We start from the raw sequence: 22,985 nt of genomic DNA on the forward strand, positions 1-22,985 counted from the left end.
TACATAGAATTTGGAGGACTGTATCTAAACAAAATAGTTGTCATAAATCAACCCAGAGTTAATTGCTCAATAGAGCACTTCTACTTCACGTAAGAAACTAAACGAAATTTCTTCTTTATCAAACCTTCTAGCTTACAAGGCCTGTTGGATATGAAGAGATTTTCCAGGAAGTAACAATGGACAGAAATTGAAAAAGAATGGATATTTCTGCTGTACACGTGCATGTTTACTTCAATACTCACAGCCCTGGTTGGATCACCAAAGTCTATCTTCAACCTCCCCATTGCTCTAATGATAGCAATAATTGACTGAATGGTGTTACTGTAGACAACAGCTTTGTACTGTTTACATTCTTCTTCTGAATAACCAGCTTCATGGATAATCCTATGGAAGGAAAAAAAAATAAATTCTCTACTCAAATTAAAAAAATCTCTCTCTATGATTGTATTTTACTATACTTACTTCATTTGTTTGACAATTGTGCTTTTCCCTGATTCACCAGCTCCTGAAAAATAAATGGAAATTCATTACATTTTTGCTCATCTTTGAGAACACATGCAATTTTTGTTTCTACACTTCAAATACCTAACCAATACAAAGAACTTCAATTGTTCCAAACACATTACAAATTATTTTTAACATGAAGACCTAAATGCTTCTAGCTAAGTTTCAAAATTGAGGTATTTTGACAAGAAATCACTCAACCCTGCAAAGCTGTTCTTTTTGTGCATGAGAGCAATAAACTTCAGACAACCTGATGGCGTTTCTAAAAGCATAAAGACTGCCTAAAAGCATACTAAAAAAAAAAAAAAAAAAAAAAAGGGGGGGGGAGCTGCCAGCTTCACCTTGTTCCTCAGACTAATTGATAGAGCAAATATTCCTGGAAGCCATTTCCAGGTCCTTGAAGGACAAGAATGTGACTGGCAAAAACAAGGAAGGATTTACCAACTCTAAGTTACTTGGTAATGCTTTAATGTGGAAACAGCTGGCTCTGTGGATGTAGAACAACAATTATGTAATTTACTGTGCCTCTAGCAAGGTCTTCAATATCATTGTAGTATTCTTTGTACCACATTGAATAAAGAATGATTTCAAGATGTCTAAAACATCGTCTAGATGGCCCATCTAAATGTAAGGGTAGATGCAAACTAGTTACAAGAGGTAATCTTCAGAAGCCAATATTTGTTTAACACTATTTAACATCTTCATTGTTGACCTGAACATCAGGATGGAATACATCTGCATTAAGTCATTAAATTAAGGCAATATCAGTTCTAGAGGCCAGGAAGCAGTCTAAGTGTTGGAAGAGCAAAGGTGTTTGCTTGTTCAAAGGATCCTCAAGAAGTTAGACAACTGAGCTGTATGTATCCATGAGGCTGTATCTCAGCACCTTGTGTTCTTCCCCAAATGAAATTAGCAAAAATGAATTCCCAAAAATGAAATTAGCAAGACAAAAACAGTAGCATGCCACTTACATGAATAAGGAACTGGTTTGTATGGCACTAAAGGGTAAGCTACAAGAAGAGGACTATTTAATCTTGAAAAGACTGCTGGAGGGATGTTAATTGCTTTCTTCTCCATAAAGCCACTTAAGACAGCTGAATACAGAACCAAACTTCTCAACAACAAAAAGACATGTAGCAAATAGAAGGAGAATATGTTACTCTAGAGATGTGGATAGGGTGTTGTGAAAATGGGACTATCCCAGGGGAAGTTGTTAAGCACTGGAACATAGTGTCTGTACAGGAAGCAGAAACTTAGTCTTGCAGATCTTCAAGATGCAATGGGATAAGGCTCTGAGCAATCTTACATAATTTTGATGCTCGCTCGATTTTGAGCCAAGGACTGAAACTGATGACTTCTAGAGGTGTGTTCCAAGTTAAATAGAAGACTAATAAAATATTTTGTACGTTCACTACTGTGTAATTAATCCATTTGGAATCATAGAATCATAGAATTACTCAGGTTGGAATGGACCTCAAGGATCATCAAGTCCAACCGCATCCTAACCATAGTACCCTAACTCTAACAACCCTCTGCTAAATCATATCTCCGAGTACCACATCCAAACGGCTCTTAAACACATCCAGGGACGCTGACTCAACCACCTCCCTGGGGAGCCCATTCCAATGTTTAACCACTCTTTCTGTAAAGAAGTGTTTCCTAACGTCCAACCTAAAACTACCTTGACGCAACTGGAGGCCATTTCTGCCTAGTAGGTTAAATGAAATATGTAACAGCACAGTAGGCTGAATCCAGCTCTGAACTATTTGTCACATAAGAGTTGTCCCACAGCCTCCCCAGCACCACAACTGATGTGATAGATTTCCTTTCTTCCAATACACAGCACGACTTATCACCAACAGAAGCTCCTGCACTGTACAGTTACACTGCTATGGAACAAAGCAACTGCCAACTTCAGCCTAAGACTGGTTTATGCTCTCTCCTGATGTCCAAGTAAAAGGCATGGTTTTGATAAACATACAATATACCAAGCAGCAATAGCCCTCAGATTCTGAGCTGCCACAGAAGTGATGAAGATGTTGAACAAGACCAGCTCCAGCACTGACCCCTGGGAACACTGCTAGTTACAGGTCACCAACCAGACAGCGCCGCTGATGGCAACCCTGAGCTCTGCCAGTCAGCCAGTTCTCAATCCACCTACCATCCATCCATCCGTCCCACACTTTCTAAGTTTCCTAACAAGGATGTTGTGGAGACACTGTGTCAAATGCCTTGCTAAAGCAAGGTACAGAATATCCATTGCTCTCCCCCCACCAGCCATAGAAGGCTACCATGTTGGCCCAGCATGATCTCCCCTTGGTGAATCCACGTTGATTACTCCTGACAAACTTCTGTTCCAATTGCTTGGAGAGGATATCCAGAACAAGCTGTTCCATCACCTTTCTACAGACAGAGGTAATTACATCACCTTGTGAAGCACTTTCTGTTTAAACATTTAACATGTTTGATTAACAGAGCGGGTCAGTGTCAGGTCTGGTTATTAGATCATAATTATTTATTATGTAATATATAACTGACTCAGTTTTTCCTGAGTTGCGTGTCCATCTTCCACTACGTGTTAGTACTAAATCACATCAAACACCTAGAATTCTCATAAAAGTTCTTTTAGTAACACAACCATAAACATTCAAAACACATACAAAAAAACCCAAGCAACTCATTGCAGTGTATATAGCATTAACTACGAGCTACTGGAAGATGCAGTCTCCTATTTTACCTACCTTGTCAACTGCAAAATAGAAACAGTTTTTTCTTTGCTGCTGCTGTTTCCTTTATTTTTCTGTTCTTTTTATTGGGAAGAGTGTTTTGATGGTTTTTTTTTTTTGTTTTTTTTTTTTTGTTTTTTTTATATCTGATTTTACTTCATACTAAAATGTCTGCAGCTTGATAATAATACTTCAAAATAAGTCTGAAAATGGCACCTTACTCACTGTCCCACACTGAAAAGAAATTGACAATTTTTGCATTCCAGAACGCAGAGCTCAGCCAGGTTTTCTTATAGATGCAAAGCTGCACTGATTAAAAAGAAGTGTCCTTTCCTTTGCACCAGTGTGAATAAGTTCTTTAACAGCAAAATGAGAACTGTATTAGAAAATATTACTCAGGAGCAAGCAACATTAAATATTTCATGTGGGAGATGCATAAAACATGTCAAAGATAGCCATACTGCCACAACCAAACCCTGCCCAAATTTAGACAGTCTTACATGTATATTCCTCTATCATTTAGTAAAGAATACTAATCATTACTTCTGGTACTACATCAGTGTGATATTTGATTGCAATTTCACTACTGCCAATAAATGCTGAGAGCCTTACTGGCTCAGACAGTAATATAAATATGAGCAATTAAAAAATGGAATAATGACAAATGATATAAAAAAAAGAGATGGCAGAGTTGCTCTAACCAGAACAGTAGCAGAGCACCAGTTCCAGATTTGAAAGAATGGTAGAGATTTTTTGACTGCTCAGTTTTAAATGAAAGTTAGTTAACTATTAAGTCATCTCCACTTCAGTTGAATAAGGCTTGAATAACTGATGAGCATTTTCATCTCTCTTGGCACTTGGTGCCCTCTGTGATACCACAGGAGCTCCCTATTGAGAAAAATCAGAGGACAACATATCTGATGAAAATGTCATTTAAAGCACAGCATCTTCTTAAAAACTTTCATTGATATAATTCAGTGTAACATCACCTAAGTCTAATACTCTTATTATACCTGCTTGCCAGAAAGGTAGATCCTTATGCTTCATTCTGCAAACCAACAAAGTTTGAAAGCAAAAGATGTCCAATTTATTCAGCACAACTTAACAAGGAGACAGAAGAACTAGGTTTCCCCTACTGACTGTACAAAAATCTGAGAAGTCCTCTCTCTCACAGTAATTAGGCTTTATCTTCACATCTCAACACTTTGACAGGTATTAGTGGAATCCAAAGAAGTTACTTAGTTGAATCCAGCATGAGTTATGTATGACAGCACTCTGGGAATTCAGTTAACTCAGTTCAGGCACAAAACTAACCCCGTTACATCCTTCATGGCACAAACTGTAACTTAGTAAGAAACATTGAACTATACTGATGTTTTTCTTTGAAGACAACTTTCAAACTTGGAAACAGAGAGACAACTTGTTGCTTCTTCATGTTCAAATGTCTTCAAAAAACTCCAAGCCCTTAACAGATCAATTGCATGTATGGTACTTTGAAGAAACTGAGCAGGGGTATCAAAGTTCAAATACATACAAGCAAGAGCTAAAACAATGTTTGGTTCTGCAAGCTGCTTTCATTTACTTTTCAAATGAAGCAGGTCCATGTCCAAAACCAATTAAAATAAGTATTTCCATAATTTGAAAAAATGTCATCAAAAATCTTACTTTAAATTAGTCTCACAATTTACTATCCCACATGCTGCCTACATAGCAAGCACTCCAGAACAACAGATTTCACCAGCAAGTGTTCTATGAAACCAAGCACAAAAACTGCTGCTTGTACATTCTTATACCTTAATAGGTATAACATTTCTAATTTGTGAAAGACTCAATAATTGCTTACTGAATAAACTACTCACACATCAAATAAGAAGCAGTCCAAACAACTTCACAATTTCACATACATAGCAGCCCTCTTTGGAGGAAACCAACTGTTATGCACAACAATTTCTAATTGTGCAAAGATATTTTTGGCAATACTAACACAGAAATAATTGTAGTCTAAATCTGGGGCAAAGAACTAGTTGAAGAGTTACATAAAAGCTGAAGAGTAGAACAGGAATGGCTTTGAACCATCAGATCATTCTCAAAAGGAACAGAACCTACAGACAAATGAAATAGTCTTGTATGGTGCCAGAGAAGAGGTCAAGTATAGACAAGAGTAATTAATACAAAACTGGCTGCTTTTCAGACTGCAAAGCAGATTTGTACCAGATCAACTTAATAAATAAATAGATAGATAGATAGATAGACAGATAAAGCAGGCAACATTTACATTTTAATAATAAATTACTGGATTAATCTCTTGAAAACCCTCTCCCCACAACTCTCCAACTCAGTCTCCTGTCAGATGTTGGCATTTTCTGGTTGGAGGACCAGACAAACGGTGCCTGGCCGTCAGCTATCACTGAGGACAGACAGCACAAGCAAAGTGCTGTCTCTGCGATGGGGCCAGTCAACTCTTACAAATGCGGCAGGGCTCATAAAACAGCTTGCAAATATAACCTCCTTACATTTATTACCTCATGACACATTACCAGAAATGAGACTTATTTTAGCTATTATTCAAGTTATTAATCATCGTTACCATACTCACAAACACATCCACAGTAGTACAAAAAATCCACAGTGAAAACCTTTTGCCACCCACCCAGGATGACCACCAAATGGAATATTACATATACATAGTACATATACAGTTATACTTCCTATCTACTACCATCTTGCTTTCCTCTTAATTCTATGGCAGCTACTACTGCTGACGTTTTATGTTCCTTTCTCCCCCATCCCAAATGTTTTCATATAGTCCAGCAGAAGTTTTCTCCTACAAGACTACTCATTATACATTTAGTGATATTAGTTTTGGAATTTCTACAACTAGCAGAATTTGTCAGAAAATTCTGAATGACTTAAAAAAGAAGCTGCGGTTACTGTTGTCTGGAAGGAAACATTTCAGTAACTTCAACATGCAGTAATGGAGTGTAAATCCCAGATTACATCATTCGTTGAAACCACAAGAATGACAGATTCTAAAATTGTGACACTGACTCAGATGAAAGAACTGAGATAATTCTCAAAGTTACAGCAGCCACATGCTGGTTTATTTCTAGAGCAACTGCACTAAGCAAACCTATAATTCACCATCTCTGTTAAGAACTAATTTTAAGCCACTACTTTTTCCCCAAGCCTTCAGTATCACCCTTACCAGATTTTTGAAATCAATGGTAGACAGCTAAACACTATTTTTAATAAAATGTTTTTAAATAAGCAACTGCAGAGTAACTCAAATTAGCATCCTGTGTGCTTAGCCAGGTCTATACAACCAAAGACTATAAACTTAGCCTACATAAAAGACTTAAAGTTATTACTAATGTAAAAATATAAAGTTGTTATTAAAACCATATTTATTAATTTAGTACTGAAGTAGCAAAGAATGTGAATTTTTATATTCACTATAACCTCTGGAACTCTTTAAAGAATACTGTTAGGAGTAAATGTGCACAAGACATTCTACTGTGCAGATTTTAAGGTAACTTCCCATTCATGTTCATGTTTCCATTTATCTTTAGAAGTACAAATTGAGTTTCCAGTTATTTCAAATTCTCTAATAGTGTTTAAAATCTTATTATGACAAAGATGTTATGAAACAATCTTTATTCTTACAATTTGATGGATGTGGTAAGAAAGGTAATCTAGCAGACAACTTTAGTTATGTGTGTAGCTTTTGAAGATAAAGCAGAGCTAACTCTTCGAAACTACTTTTACATCCACATTCCTCAATTGCTTCAAATCAATGGCTGTACAGCTACTTCTAACATCATCTGCATCACCTTTACTGTAATCACACTGTGGACCAATCATCTCAAAGAGAGCTCTGGCACAATCCCTGGCATGTTTCAGAAACACTGAAATATTCTGAAGGAAATGCAGTACCTTAATTGAAGCTACTTTTAAGGAAGATTTCTGTTAAGAGCGTACAAGACATCTCTTGAAAGAAAGTAGAACCACTGCATTACAAGACAAGGGACAGTGTTACCATACTTTTAATTCTGAAGATATTTCTTCAATTAATACATATGCAAGACTTCACACAAAAAGTACGAGGTGACCAGCACACAAGGACCACTACAAACTTGAGGCTAAAATTTTTGAAATAAACTTTAATTATGTCAAAAATTAGGGGAATAGATGCACGCTTAGAGATGACAATCAGGGCTATTAAAAAACATCATGCATGATTACTGAATGTCAAAGCACCCAACAGTGTGTCTCAATAAGTTTAGCAGCTGATTACTTAAATGAATCAGAGGTGAGCCTCTGAAAATTTTGGGACTCTTGAAAAAATTCCAAGTCCAGAAATCTGTTGGTGTTTCTAACAGAACAGTAAATAATTGACCTACTCCTCAAAACTAAAACTTCAATTTGTTAGCTAAAAAGCACAAGTAAAAGTAGTTATCATCTTCTAAGATAAGTATTCATGTAGAATGCTCAGAAACAATAATCACTGCATAATTCAAAGTCACACTATGAAAGGATACGAGTAAAGACCTCCTAGAGAACAAGTCTGAGAGGACATTATATGTAACCATACAGATAAATGCTATACAGTACACCAGAAATAATCACCCCCTTTGGTCTTACAACGTTTACAACAGCTACCGTCAATCTCTGCCAACAGTACACAACATACCTAACATGTATAATTAAATACCTAGAACTTCAAATTGTCTTTTTTCTCTTGACAGCACGGTGGCCTTCATAGCCTTTTACTGTTCTTTGAATAATAGATATGTTGTGAGAAGATGGCAGGTTCAGTGACTGAGACAGCAGAGAGATAAGGAGACCATCAGTTATCACAACCAAAGAAACTTCACAAAAAATTCATAGCTGCAGTAGAGGCAGACACCATGCACATCATTCTGGTAAAAACATACAACAAAGTAACTTAAAATTCACAGCATATTTTCACTTCATGCTCCTCGCAATTCCGAACAACAGTACTGTTCTATTCTCTACTGCACTTACTCTGTAACTATACAAAAAATTGGGAAAAATCAGAAAGCAAGGTGGATGCATTCCTCTCAAAACATAAGATCTCATGTAAATCTTAACTGTTTTTTTGTTTAGTTTTCTAAAGCTCTACTTGTCATGTGATACCAAGGTATCACTTGCAAATAAGATAAATGGGTATCATCAAAGTTTATACAAGGACAAATGCAGTTATACTGAAGTTAGTCCATATTGTAAAAGTAGTGCAATAAACCTTGGTTCACACAAATTTAGCCTTCACCCACGTCTAGCACGCCTAGTGTTTCTCACCTTGTATAGCATGAGGACTGTGAGCTCCAGAAAAACAAGAATAAGCATGTGGGCAGTCAAAATACATATACTTTAAGAAGGGCTCTACCTCCAGCAGAAGGGTGCAGATTTACAAACTGATACAGCCTGAAATGCTGAACAAAAAGGGTCTTGCTACCCAAACTGATCTTTTTGAAAAATAATTATTTTTAGAACTCATATTTTTTATTTTAATTGAAAGAAGAAAACTTGAGTGCATATTCAGTGACACTCTGTTGTACACACATGTATTTTTCCCACAAAGCTTCCTACAGGTAGACACAATTATCTGTGTTTAATAGCATTGAATCAATTTTCTTTTTAAATAGACTTTGAGATAAACAGTTGGTCTCAAATTAAAGTGTTAAAGTTTTAAGGTTTATCAGATTTCAATCCATTCAAACAGGCAGTCACACCCAACAAGACCAGAAAAAACAAACAAGTATGTTGTCATGGTTTGATCTAACACCAAAAGGCACATGTTCCAGAACAGCAGGTAGGAAATAATCCAGATAGCCTCTCATCTAGGAATTAAACGACAACCTTTGCTAGCAAACACTGAAGGCACTAAAGCACATTAGAAGGAATCCCTGTCAATGTCACTAAGAGCTTCAGAAGGTATATAATGGTTTACTGGATTTGTTAAGGCTTAGTAACTGAAGCAGCACAGAGCTGATAAATCCATTTTCAAAATGCTTCAAGAAATATTTAAAACACCAAGAATACAGGCAGCACTTAAATGAGACTAGGCAGCTTACTTTCGGTCCTCTTGTACCACACATCATGGTAGATTGAGAAATCAATGAGAATTCAAAATGATATTTAACTGAACAGAACCTACAACTAATTGAGACAATTGTCTCGTTTGTTCTCAATTCTGTTACTGCAAGCCATTCACCTTCAATCACAGCAAATTTTAAAACTTCATTCTAATACTTCACTCATTTTGTTCCCATATTACAGTACTGGTAACTGAAACTAACATCTCTACTCTTCTGAGCACTCTACTGTTTGGACACTGAGCTGGTCATTATCTTTTTCTCACTACCATATGGCATTCTTCACAAAGCACCAGATAAAAAAGAATTTTTCCCACTTGAGAGTGTAACCTATACGTTAAAAGTGCATTCAGAAGAATACGGAAACACGTTTGACTCTCCTTGTACTTGGAATGAAACCAAAGCTCACACCTCCTTTCTCCAATCAAGTGCTCTTATCTGAAAAGTCTTTCCTACAATAGCAGTATTTTAAAATAATGAGTTTTGAATAAGTTTAACAACTCTACCAATTGGATTTTGCAGGCAAACAACATTATTGCTACTCCAATCCTATAGTAAATTCTAACAGAGAAATGCAGAAACTGAAACATCTCATTCAGCATCCATTTACCTTCCATCTGCTGCTGCTCACTTCTAGCAATCCATGTGCATCAGGCACATATCTCTGCTGCTCACTATGCAGTTACTCAGGTGCTGACCAGACCATTAAAAAATATCAGTTAAGACTGACCACTCTAGCAGCAAAACAAAGTCAAAACAGGATAGCTAATTTGACTATTAAACCAGCATAAAACTGACTTAAACATATTAAAGTACCAGGGAGAGTGCAAAATCATTCAGCCAGATGTGGCAACAGCTCTCTCCTTTTAGGAACACAACAGTTCCCATAGCCAAGTAACTATTTATGTCACTACACTATTAAACAATGGATACTACTTATTCCTGGCATTCCAACATGTATTTACAAAGCAGGCAAGATTCTTATTCTTGGAAAGTATTTCCTTACCATTGTAATCTGTTTAGCTCATAACATGAGTTGTTATGTATTACATCAGCTTCAACCACGTAAGAGAAAAAGATAGGCAGACAGATGTATGAGAGAAATTACTTTAAAAACTTCATGAAAGAAGTGATACAGATTGCCACTTGATTCCAAGCTGCGCATTCAATCCTTTCAAAAAACAGGCCATATGAAGTCCATAGAATGACAGAATTGTTTGGATTGGAAGGGACCTTAAAGATCACTTAGTTCCAGCCCTCCTGTTGTGGGACAGGGTTGCCACTCTCTAGATCAGGCAGCCCAGGACCCCATCCAGCCTGGCCTTGAACATCTCCACGAATGAGGCATACACAACTTCACCAGACAAACCTCATCACCCACGGAGTAAAAAAGTTTCCACCTAATTCAAATCTTCCCTTTTAGTTTAAAACTATTCCCCCTTATCCCACCACTATTTGCACACATAAAAAGCCAGTCCCACTTTTGTTTGTAAGCTCCCTTCCAGTACTGGAAGGCCACAATGAGATCATACCTCCTCTTTTCCAGACTGAACACGCCCAATTCTCCTCAACCTGCCCTCACGGAAGAGGTCCATGAGTCCTCTGCTGCAAGGTGGGCTGAGATTTTCATGCTGGTGCTCCCTTCCCCATGTTAGAACTGGAATTTACATTACAGTATATTGACGACTTCTTTAAAAGCAATCAGTTCAGAGCAATGATTGTAGAAACTTCCTGTCCAATTTGGTTGCCTAGATACAGTTACATTTCACTAAAGATGTAGTCAGGTAGCTTTGCTAAGTCTATTACACATTTCAAATGCAATAATGCATTCTAAAAAGCATGTATGAAAAAGTAACGATATACAGTTTATTTCATAAACTGCAGCACTGTATACTCAAACACTGATTCCTTTAAAAAAATAGATGCCTGAAAAGCACTAATTTCATTATCAATTTATATAGGTATATATTTATATATATATTTATATAGGTATACAAAATATTGCAGTTTACACACATCTCTCAATATAAATGTACAGCTTACATAAAAGGATAGATGCATATATCAACATCTCTACTTATTTATCAGGTTAATGCTAAATGAACAAGAAATTGTGTTACCTGAAGGTTTACTAACCCTTCAATTACTAAAGCCAGGAAAGGAAAGCAATTCATGTATACTAATAAACGTTTACATTAAACCTCTTAACAAGTCTCTTTAAAGTTTTCATACACTGTAAGGCAGAGTACCCCAATTGAGATCCTGAAAGAATGACACTGAGACAAATTGTTTAAAGACTCCACAGAAATGTTACTTTAAAGGAAAGGCCCAGCCATAACTAAACCTATCCTCTGTTGCATTTTTTCCCCAAAGAGTAAAGGGCTGTCATTCAAAAACTAAAATGAACTGATGTCAAAAATTGACCTCAACTTACAACACTTTCAGATCACAGACTGGAGAGGTTGGCAGGGACCTGTAGAGGCGATCCGCTCAAGCAGGGATACCCACAGAAGGGTGCCCAGAACCACATGCAGGCAGCTTCTGAAAATCTCCAGGGAAGAGACTCCACAGCCTCTCTGAGCAACTCGCTTCAGTACTGAAGAGGCTGAGAAAGCTGGGAGTGTTCAGTCTGCAGGAGGCTCAAGGGATCACATCAATGTGTCTAAATACCTGAAGGCAAGGGACAAAAAGGACGGAGCCAGGCATTTTTTTCACTGGAGCCCTGTGGTTGGACAAGAAGCAATGGCATAAACTGGAACACAAGAGACTCAACTTGAATATCACAAAAGCACTTTTTACTGTGTGAGTGGCTGAGTAATGGCACAGTTCACCCAGACAGAATGAGGAGTTTCCTCCTAGGAGATCTTCAAAAGCCACCTGGATGTAGTTCTGGACGCTCTGATCTGGCTGTCCCTGCCTGAGCAGCTTTTGGACCAAACCGAGCCAGAGTCCCTGCCAACCTCAGCCACTGTGTGATATCATGAGTCTTTTACTGCAAAAGCATCTATTCCTAGTACACAAAGCTGTCTCAGTAAAAAGTGTATGCTACTGTGTCTTATTTTTCTAAATGATTTCAGCATCTTAACATCCTTCAGCTCAGAAATGTCACCAAGTTAAGCCACTTCAAAAAATACATTTTTCCAAGCAGCAAACTCAAAGCTTCTTGCTCTCAAATGTTTAAAAGTCCCAAATTTTCCAAGAGCTCATAAAATCCCTTACCAGTTTAAGGTATTTCTTTCCGGATACACAATCTCTCAGGTGAAGCCAACCAATTTCCATTTCCAGAATAACAAAACAGTAATTTACACAAAGCCTGAGACAACACTAGGACACTGAACAAACAAGGACAATAAATAGAACAGCTGAGCTCAGTAAAGCTGGTCAGTGACTAAGAGTCAAGCTCAGAATAGCAAGTTTTCCATCAATACAGGCTTTCCTATATACATTTTGGAAAAAGCCTTCTAATAGCTGATTATCAAGTCAGCTCAGATCTTTATTGCAGCGTTTCCATGGCAGAAAAATCTTCACACTTAACATTTCTAATCTCTCTTCTCTACTTTCATTTTCTACCTTGACATTTGCCAGACAGCACATTACAGGAAACACTGCAGATATCTATCAAACTCACAGCAGCAAGACTCACTTTAGAATTTCACGACCTCTGAAGCAGACTGATGGCTTGGTTTCAAAATACCTGGTATTTATAGAATACCAAGACAATTAGAGGGTAAAATAGGGCAACAATAGTATGAGCTACCTCAGAAATGATTATATATATATTTACTTATATTTATATATTTATATATATAAATCAGAACAGCCTAACTTTATAGCACGAAGCTTGAGCTCAAGTTGTGCCAACACAACTAGGCAAGGAACTGTACTGTAAGCTGCAGTCTGAAGTTAATGAAGAATAACTCTTTAGAAAAGTGGGGTTAGCTTCACTACAAGATCATTTCAGTAACATAATTCATAGAACTGTAGGAAGCTATCATATTAGCACAAGGATGATACAATAAACTGTGCTCCCAGAAAAAAATAACAAGAAACCGAATAAGTTGGTGTATTACAAAATGTATGTACTGCCCTCAGGCAGTGTTAATGCTGGAAATGAGCTGCTTACTAAAAATTATTTACTGGAGTTTTTTTTTTGTCTCTGATTCAAGAGGGGGAAAAAAAAATCGCACAGCATTAGAACACAACTTGAAGGAAATCTCTCTTTAAAGATAAACATTTGAAATCTATTGCACAACTCTCAAAATCCAGAAACTTCTTTAGTGCCTGATAAAAAAGCAAAAAGATATAAATCCATAACTACACCTTTTAAACTAGAGAGAAAAAAAGGAAGCAAGCATTGTTGGTCTTACAGCACAGTACAAAATGCATGGTTTTTCTCTAGCCCCATCTTAAAGCATACATACTAAAGCAAACTGTTCACAAGAATGCTGAAAAAAGACTTAAGAAGTCTATACACACTAATGACCAAAGTTATAAATTAGTACACCAAAATTCAAAGAGAGAAACAAGCACAAAAACCCAAACTGCAATTACACAAACACACATCTAAGTGGCTCAGTCTTCTGTATATGCATGAGTCTCCTTATAAAAAAGCAAGGAGAAACGGTATGCAATGGGAAATCTAGCAATTTTGACTTTGTCCTTACAAATTATTGCTATATTTAGTACTAAGGTTTGAGGACTGCATGAACATAATTACAAGTCATGCACAGAAGTTCACACAAGTAACATCCTGATGCCAGCATTCCGCTGTACCATGTTAAAATACAAGACAGTTTCTGTTTCAGAACTACTAAGAAGTATCTAAATTTAAACAGATCATGCAGCAGAACATCTGGGGGAAAAAAAATAACAAAGAAGAAAAAGATGTGTAGTGGGCACACCCTGTTAGTTCAACTTCAGTACTTGGAAAAGTTATAGAGAAGACTGTCCTAGAGGAGCATTCAAACAACAAAGCTACTATCAGGCATCATCAACATAGTTTCACGATGGGAAAGTCCATCCAGTCTGACTAACCTGATGATTAACTACAGTAAAGTCATCTGCTTAGAGGATGAAGAGAAAGCAGTGGACATAATTTTTCTGGATTTCAGCAAGACTTTTGATACAATCCCTCACAGTACCCTTCTGGACAAAGTGTCCAGCTGTGAGATGAACTGGTTCACACTATGCTGGGTGGTGAACTGACTGAATGGCAGAGCTCAAAGGGTTGTAGTGAATGGGGTTACACCTGGCTGGAAGCGAGCCACTAGTGCTGCTTCCCAGGGCTCAATCCTAGGATCAGTCCTATTCATTTTTAATCAGAAAACTGGATGCGGAAGTTGAATTTATCCTTGGCAAATCCACTGATGATACTTGGAAGAATCACAGAATTGTAGGGGTTGGAAGGGACCTCCAGAGATCATCGAATCCAACCCCCCTGCCAAAGCAGGTTCCCTACACCAGGTCACACAAGTACGCATCCAGGCAGGTCTTGAATATCTCCAGAGAAGGAGACTCCACCACCTCCCTGGGCAGCCTACACAGCAATCTACACAGGCTGGAGTATTGAGCAATCAGCAATAGGTGCTGGGTGCTGCACCTGGGACAGAGTAATATCAGACACAGACCGGGAGAGGAATGGCTGAGAGTAGCTCAGCAGAACAGGATCTGTGGGACTGGTGACAGCAGCTCACTGTGAGCCACCAGCTCAATAGTTGAAATGGTAACCCACATTTTGGGGTGCATTAAACACCCTACTCAGCCAGCCCAAAGAGGTAACTCTCCCACTACATTTAGCACTGCTGTGGGTTCACTTCAAATACTGTGTGCCTATATGGGTTCCATAATATAAAAAGTATGTTAAGGTCCTCAAATGTCTCTGGAGCAGAGGGCAACAAAGCTGGTTAAATGGGGTGGAAGGCATGCCCCATGAGGAGAGGCTGAGGATGCTTGGGTTGCCCAGTTTGGAGAAAAGGAGAAGCAACAATGACATTGTTCTGTGCAACTGGCTCCTCTTTTTCTCGTCCTTAGCAATTCTTTTCTCCCCAGTAAAAACATGGAAACTGCACAAAATTGCACACAGGGAGATTCAGACTGGACATGAGGAAAAAAAAAATTACTGTGACAGTGGTCAAATACCAGAACAGGCTTCCTAGCAAGGTGGTTGTTGCCTCAGACCCAACAGTGTTCAAGAAGCATTTGGATAATGCCCTTAATATATTTTATCTTGTGGATGCCATTGAAATAGTTGGGCAATTGGAGTTGATCCCTGTAGGTCACTTGCAAATGGAATATTCTATAATAAACCAAAAGTAAAATTAAACACTTCTAAGTTATCTTGTAACAAATTCTTAAACAAAATTTGAACTTAAATTCTACAGATAGTTGTGACTGAAGGTCAGGCAGGAAATGTTTCCAGGGATATTTTGGACCACTACAACAGAGGCTGGCATAACTTACAAAGAAAAGGTAAGAATTCCTGAAAGGTGCAATATATGTTCGTGAGAAAAAGGCTTTGAGAGCTCCAGTAACTGAGACATCTATCTGAGTATGGAGAAAGAAAACACTGGAGAAAAGGCAAGAAAATTAATGGTACATAATGCACACATACATATATATATATATTTTTTTTCAGTCCATTGTGCAGTCAGGTCTGGAGGAAAGCGTGTATTGCCAAGGACTGTGAAGATGACACTGCGGGAAAGATGAGTATGCAGTGGGAGTCAATTGAGTGGGAGCAGAAATACGAAGGTCTGGAACAAAAGAACAGCAGTTCGAAAAAAATGTTTGAGAAAGGAAAATTTAGAACTGAATATAATTTTAGTTAGTGCCTTCAGAAGCAGGGAGAACTACAATTAAAAAAAAAAAAAAAAAGGAATTCTCTGCCTTAAACTGAAAAATAGGTTTTTTAAGAACATGGCAACAGTGTTTGAGTGTGAACCATAAGAATCTGATAAGGGACGTAGAAGCTCTGCTGGTCCTGACTACAAAGGCCCTGGAAGCCTGACTATCCAGAAAGAAGACAACTTCAGTTGTCACACATAATCAGTGGCCTCGTGGATCCCAGAACCCTCTCCTAAAGAATAAGCCTATTGCCTTCTCCAGTGATACTGAGAACATCAGCACTTAATTTATTGTATTAGATAAAAAATGTGATTATCCACAAGACAAATGTGTTAATCCTGTAAACTCATGATGCCAGTTTGAATGTATTCATAAAACTCAATGAGTTAACCTCATACCAGAAGGCTTTCTACTAAATGAGGTACTGTCTGTTCTCCTGCTGTTGGCATTGAATTCAGTCTTATGCGCTTTGGCTAACTCAACTGAAACGTACTTGCAAATCCACACCTGATCTGGATCACATGTATATTAATGCAGCACACAGACCAGTTACAAAGAGTCACCACCTCCCGAAATGAGTAGAATTACACTCATTCTGCAAGCATCACAGTATTTCTTTCACATCCTCCCCCTACTCCGAACACAGAAATTAAAAAAAAAAATCACCATGGAAGAGAAAAACTTGGTTCCTTTGCTCCCCTCTCTTGGAAGGCAGTCAAGATAGAAGATACGCAGTTTTTCAGAAATATAGTTTACCCTATAGATACATGAGCCTATCTTTGAGAAAGAAACAAACATTACCTCAAGTAATCATGAAACAGGTTTAAGAAATACCAGTGACACAAACTTTAAGGGCTTAAGGAAAAGTACCTGGAATGTTAAATTTTTCAGCACTGGACATCATACTGGACTGCAATTACACTTCATGGAAACTCAAAAGAACCCTTCATCACAAACAGGAGACATATGGATAAAAGCCATTTAAATGAAAGCAGCTTATTTAATAATTTACAACTGAAAAAAAATCATCAAGCTCCATACACAAACATTTTCCAGCTGGCTCATTTAGCTATGTGCTGAAGTTCAGCTTATTTCTAATAACGAAGATGGTTTTCAAGTTTTCCAGAGAAGGTTCTCCTGCTGTTAGCATATAACATTGAAGTGAATTACAAAGTTAAAATATTTTTCACAGATACTGGTCCAAATCCAATACTTTTATTCCAAGAACAGAAGCATGATCTACAGTCAAACCTGTACAAAATGCAGTACCAATTTACAGATAGTATGTCTTTAAAAACTTAGACAACTCAAACCAACAGTGTTTAGAACAGCTTGAATATGACTGCTTCTTCCTAGACACAGAACAAAACACGAATCTACCACAGACCAGTGATATTATTCACAAAGTCATGGTTTACGCACAGCAGTATCACAGCTCCCTCTAATCAATGATACTTCCTGGCTTAGAAAAACCTTCAGAAAAGCTTTTTATTTTAATTCCATTGTAAGCCAGAAACAGACTAATTTTATAAACCTATCCTCCAGTTAACACACTAAGTAATTCAAGTTTCACTAGGATTCTCTAATCACCATAGTTTTTACAGATCCTGAAGTACAACTGCCTTAATGAGTACTCAGCACAGAGCTACACACTGTTTCTACATAAGCAAGGTATTTCAGATGCCTCTCACATGGCATATCTTCCTGTCAGCAGACCACAACTTGTTCTTTTCCTTTTATTTCAGCATCTTTTTAGTAGAACAAGCCCATAAATAGATGCAGGAATACAAGTGAGTTGATGACAAACTACAACATATGGGCAGAAAAAGCAATTGGGAAAATGAGTGGCAAGAAGAAAATGACTAGTGGAAGTAACTTAAAATAGTTTTTCCATCAGATAAAGCATTCATATAACATTTAGGACAGCTAACACAGGAAATTGAACAGAAAAGCTTCCATTAGGATCTGAAATACATAAATGTATCCATAGATGTATACATAAAGCCTTACTCTGAGCTCTGGCCCTAGAAATTCTTCATCTGCTCATTTTCACTTTTTAATAGTTGAAGGGAAATACTACACTGAGTCGTAAGGTGAGGAAATGCATGTATTTGAGCATTAACTTCATTTCCTGAGATTTCAGTAGACTGCAGCAGAAAACAAATTCCTCAAAAGCTTATCTGTATCAGAAAGAATTCATATAAAAAGCTACTAGCATATAAATTTGTAGACAAGAATATTAAGCCACCGAAAACAGCTCATTCTCAACTTTAATGCAAATTTTATAGAAGACGTTATCCACATTTACAGAATAGCGTAACAACTAGCTATGTCTATTTAAAGTTCAGTACAGAACAGCAAAACTCTGAAAAATTATTTCTAGTGTCTTGTCAGAGCATATACAAACCAGTACTCTGCATCTCTTGAAAAAGGACATTTTCTGCAGTGCTGATCAGAGGCTAACCTTCCCACGCAACAGACTCCAGGCTTACAAAGTTGCACAGGACTAAGCACAGTACCAACCAACAGCCTAACACTTTCTGGAAAGCAAAGAGAAGAGAAAAGCTTTCTTCCCCTCATATGCAGAATTTTAAATCTGTACATACATTTTTTAGAAGTTTGCTTTACCATACTAGCTTGTTTTGTTTCTTCATATAAACACAGAGGGAAGTGCTTCAGTTCCCTGTACCTGTTGGGAGCTATTTTACAAGTTTGCAACAGACAGAAGTTACTGACTTCTACTACAGCAAGATCTGTACTAAACAGAATGCTCCACTCAAGGAAAACAAATTTATGGAGGAGAGAAAATTGGGTAGTATTTCAAAAACCAGAAACCATGCTTGGAACTGTAGCAGCACAAGGAAAATTGAAACTCCAAATTTTTTTTGTATATATTTATTTTTTTTAAATATGGGTTAAAAGGATCCAGTGCAGTTAAGCTATAAAGCATAACACAAAACTCCCCATAACACCAATACAACACGTCTTGCAGGATTCAGCTGCCCACAACACATACAACAGTTTTAGATCCGCACAAAGGCATTTCTATTTAAATATTGCTTCCTCTTTCATAGTGATTTTTAGCAGTAATTTTACTTCATTTATCTTTATACACAAACATATCACTTAAAATACGCAAAGCTGCTAGCTCCAGGAACTTATGAGCAAAATCAGGAAGACTTGATGGCACAGAACTCTGAAATTGCTTGGGCTGGAAGGGACCTCAAAGGCCATCCAGTGCCAACCCCCTGCCGTGCACAGGGCTGATGCTCACTAGATCGATACCCGGGCCCCATTCAAACCCGCCCTGAGCACCTCCTGAGATTGGGTATCCACAGCTTCTCTGTGCAGCTCCTCATAGCCCTATTCCAGTGATCCGCTCTATTACACACTTTATAACCCGTCAAGGTTTGACCTTACGTTGTACAAGTTCAGCAACGTAACCAACTTCCAAAACAAAACAATGCAAGAAGTCAGACGGCGCCTCGTGTTCCTTTGACGCTTCTTCCACTTCACTCTTACACCGACGCTTCAGAAGGGGACGTTCCACACGAAACAAACATCTCCCAACCTGAAATTCCCTTAAGCTCTTCCTCGGAACCGAAGTACCCAGAACCCACATCAGAAGTTCAAGATCTCACCCCCTTCACGCGGAGCCGGCGCCTTTTCTAAACAAAGCCCCAGCCTCTCGGAACCGCTCCCCGGCCCGGCCTGCAGCCCCGCCGCGCCCACCTGCGCTCCCCCCTCCGCCCCCAACGCTTCCGAGGACCACGCGCGCCCTTTCCGCGCCCCGCCGCCGCCGCTCCCTGAGGAGAGATGCTGGGGAACCTCCGCGGTCCCCCGCCCTCCATTCGGCTCTCACAGCTCCGGAGCTCGGCCCGGCCAGGGGCGGCCCTTACCGAGCAGGAGCAGCTTCACCTCCCTGGCCGCCTTCTCGCCGTCCTCCCGCAGGTTCCTGTCGATCATCTTGCTCCTCTCCACCGCCGCCTTGTCCTCGGCGCTCAGCGTGCAGCCCATCTCGGCAGGGGCCGCGTACCTCGCCGCGGGGAGAAGCGGGGCGCGGAGGGCTCCGGAGAGACGCTGAGGAGCGGGGGGAAGCAGAGCCTGCCCGCTTTCTTTCTCCCTCCTTCCCCACCTGAAGCGCAGGCAGCGCGCACCACGTTTACCTCACGCGCAAGTAAAGGGAGAGCGGAGCGAAAAAAAAAACACCAAAAAACAACACCAAAATCGTAAAAAACACCACAGCGAAGGGAGGGGGAGGCTTCCCTCGATCCGTCCCCGGGGACACGCTGCCGGCGGAAGCGACCGCTCCGCGCACCCCTTCCTCGAGCCTGCTATCGCCGCCCCCGCCCCTCCGGAGCTCTCGGCGGCGCGCACAGCCCACAGCGCCGTGGGAGGGAGAGGAAGGGGGCGTGCGCGTGCACGCGGGGGAGGGCGGGGCGGGCGCGAGCGCGCCTGCGTGCAGCATCGAGCGGCCGGAGGTAGAGAACGGAACGCGAACTTCGGTCCGTCCTGCGTGTGCGTGACGTCAGCACCCAGCTCCGCACACCTGGCTGCGGGCGGGGGGCGATGAGGGCTCGAATTTAAGTGGCTTTGCGCGAGAGGTTTCACTGTGTTGAGGAGGGAGCGCCTCGGAAAGGCTGTTCTAATGCCTATAGGGTTACTCCGGAGACTGAGAGTCGCTTGTGGTGGGGTGTTCGACTTCCTTAGGCATGGCCTCGGTAGCTCGTGGCCGCGAACGTCTCCATCCGCCGTGCGTCGTCTCCTACTGCCTTACTGCTGAGAGCCGTTCGAGTCCCGTTCCCGGAGCTGCGTGCTGGTGGATGGGCGGCTGTGTGCAGCGGCGGGGCCCTTGGAGGCGGCTGGCTCTGATGCGATGTGGGGAGGCTGCCCGGCTTTGGGGACGGGAGCGATCCCTGCAGCTGCTCTGTGCTGCCTCGCCGCAAAACGTCACCGCGTAAACCCAGTTCAGCGCCGTAGAATCTGTATGAGACAAAATTTTCTGACTTTTAGGATATTTTTTCAGTCAGAATGTCACGTGCAAGAGCCTACAAGGCAAGCATATTAAATTCAGGTTTGTCTTCTCCAGTGAGCCTTTAGGGTTTGTGAAAGAAGGGAACCATACAGAGAGACAGGCTTGAAAAGTGTGGCCGCATGAACCTCTTCTATGAAGAAAGCTTGAGGGAGCTGGGCTTGTTCAGTCTGGGAACTTTAGCACTGGGGTGACCTAATTGTGGCATTCCATTGGGAAGGGGAGCCTACAAATGGGCGAAATTATTACTTTTTTTTTTTTTTTTTTTTTTTAAACTCTATCTGATAGTGATAGAACAAAAGGAAAAGGTTTTAAAAGGGAGAAATTTAGGGTAGATGTTAGGAAGAAATGATTTACTCAGAGTGTGGTAAGGTGCTGGCACAGCTGCCCAGTGAAATTGTGGATGCCACTTGCCTGGAAGCTTTCAAGTCCAGGGTGGATGGGGCCCAGGGCAGCCTGATCTGGTGGGTGGCAGACCTGTCCAAGCAGGGGATTGGAACAAGGTTATCGTTAAGGTCCCCTCTGAGTTAAGCCATTCTATGATTTTATGATTTTCTTCTTTATATAGATCTTTGAAAGCTAGCACAGAATAAACCATAAGTGATGATGTAAAATCAAATACAGTTAAATTGTGAATTAAATATTTTGACTCCTTCTTATTAAAAGCACTTATGCAACTTCTCTTAAAGAAACTGAGAAACATTAGCTCGCAAGACTTGTAAGACCTCTGAAACATCTTGTCTGGCTGTTCTTCATTGTGCTACCCCCAGAAAAAAAACATCTGAGCAGCTGAGAGATATTAGTTACTTCTCTGCCAAAGTCCTGTGTCCTCCTGAAGAGTTCCTGCATGCTACTGAACAGTCAGGCGCAGTCAGAAAAAAATGAAGTCGGGGCAGGAAAATTAATAAGTTTCGGGATAGTTTCCTGATTTAGGAATAAGGGATAAAGAATGATTTCTAAAGTAAACAGTGTGTGGTTTGGGTACCGGCAAGTGAAAATATACGGATTAAGGAATAAGAAAGCAGTAAACAGAGACTTTGGTAAATGGAAATATATAACAGTGGAAGTTAGGTGTTATATGGAGTGAGATACTACAAGTGGGACATCCCAACTTTATATGTACTCATTGCATATATTTTTGTACTTTTGACTACGAGTGTCTGTCATGAATCTGTCTATGTCCTTCTTATTTAATGCTGTCACTGCATCCATATCCATACTCATACAGGATGAAGTAGGCCCACATTTTTATCACCCTTTTGAAGAACATAACTTTTTTTTCTTTGCAGCCACTTGTGGATTTTTAATTTCAGAGGAGCAAAAGAAATACTCATTACAGGTTGCATATGATTTAACAGTACTATTTGTTTGTTTAAAACTGTTTGGCATGGTTTTAAACTAATACAAGGCAGATTTAGGTTAGATATTAGGAGGAATTTTTTCACACAGAGGTGGTGACACACTGGAATAGGTTGCCCAAGGAGGTTGTGGATGCCGCATGCCTGGATTCAGGGCCAGGCTGGATGTGGTTCTGGGCAGCCTGCTCTGGTGGTTGGTGACTCTACCCACTGCAGGGACGTTGAAACTAGATGAGGTTGTTTGCAACCCAGGACATTCTATGATTCTTTGATTGTATTTCTTCATGCAGTATTCTTTGAAAGAAAGATCTTTTCAGCTGTGTTAATCAATCTCATTTGTTTATTTCTACATACTAAGTAATTCCTCAATTGATACTCGATTGTATTGCAGAGTTGCTTTGCATCA

At 39.6% G+C, this 22,985-nt stretch overlaps 1 protein-coding gene across 2 annotated transcripts in view; it reads right to left on the reverse strand.

Annotated features, from left to right (window-relative positions):
- GNAI1 (G protein subunit alpha i1) overlaps positions 1 to 20,601 on the reverse strand; it is a 33,934-nt gene extending 13,333 nt beyond the window's left edge. For both annotated transcript variants that reach the window (XM_048953558.1, XM_048953547.1), the window contains exons 1-3: positions 20,089 to 20,601; positions 463 to 505; positions 243 to 384 (exon numbers count right to left, since the gene is read on the reverse strand). In XM_048953558.1, coding sequence (XP_048809515.1) covers positions 243 to 384; positions 463 to 505; positions 20,089 to 20,206 — 303 coding nt within the window. In that variant the 5' untranslated portion in view covers positions 20,207 to 20,601. The remainder of the gene's footprint in view (positions 1 to 242; positions 385 to 462; positions 506 to 20,088) is intronic.
- Between the last annotated feature and the right edge of the window lie 2,384 nt (positions 20,602 to 22,985).

Source organism: Lagopus muta, chromosome 1 (genome assembly GCF_023343835.1).
Source record: "Lagopus muta isolate bLagMut1 chromosome 1, bLagMut1 primary, whole genome shotgun sequence".
Taxonomy (NCBI): Eukaryota; Metazoa; Chordata; class Aves; order Galliformes; family Phasianidae; genus Lagopus; species Lagopus muta.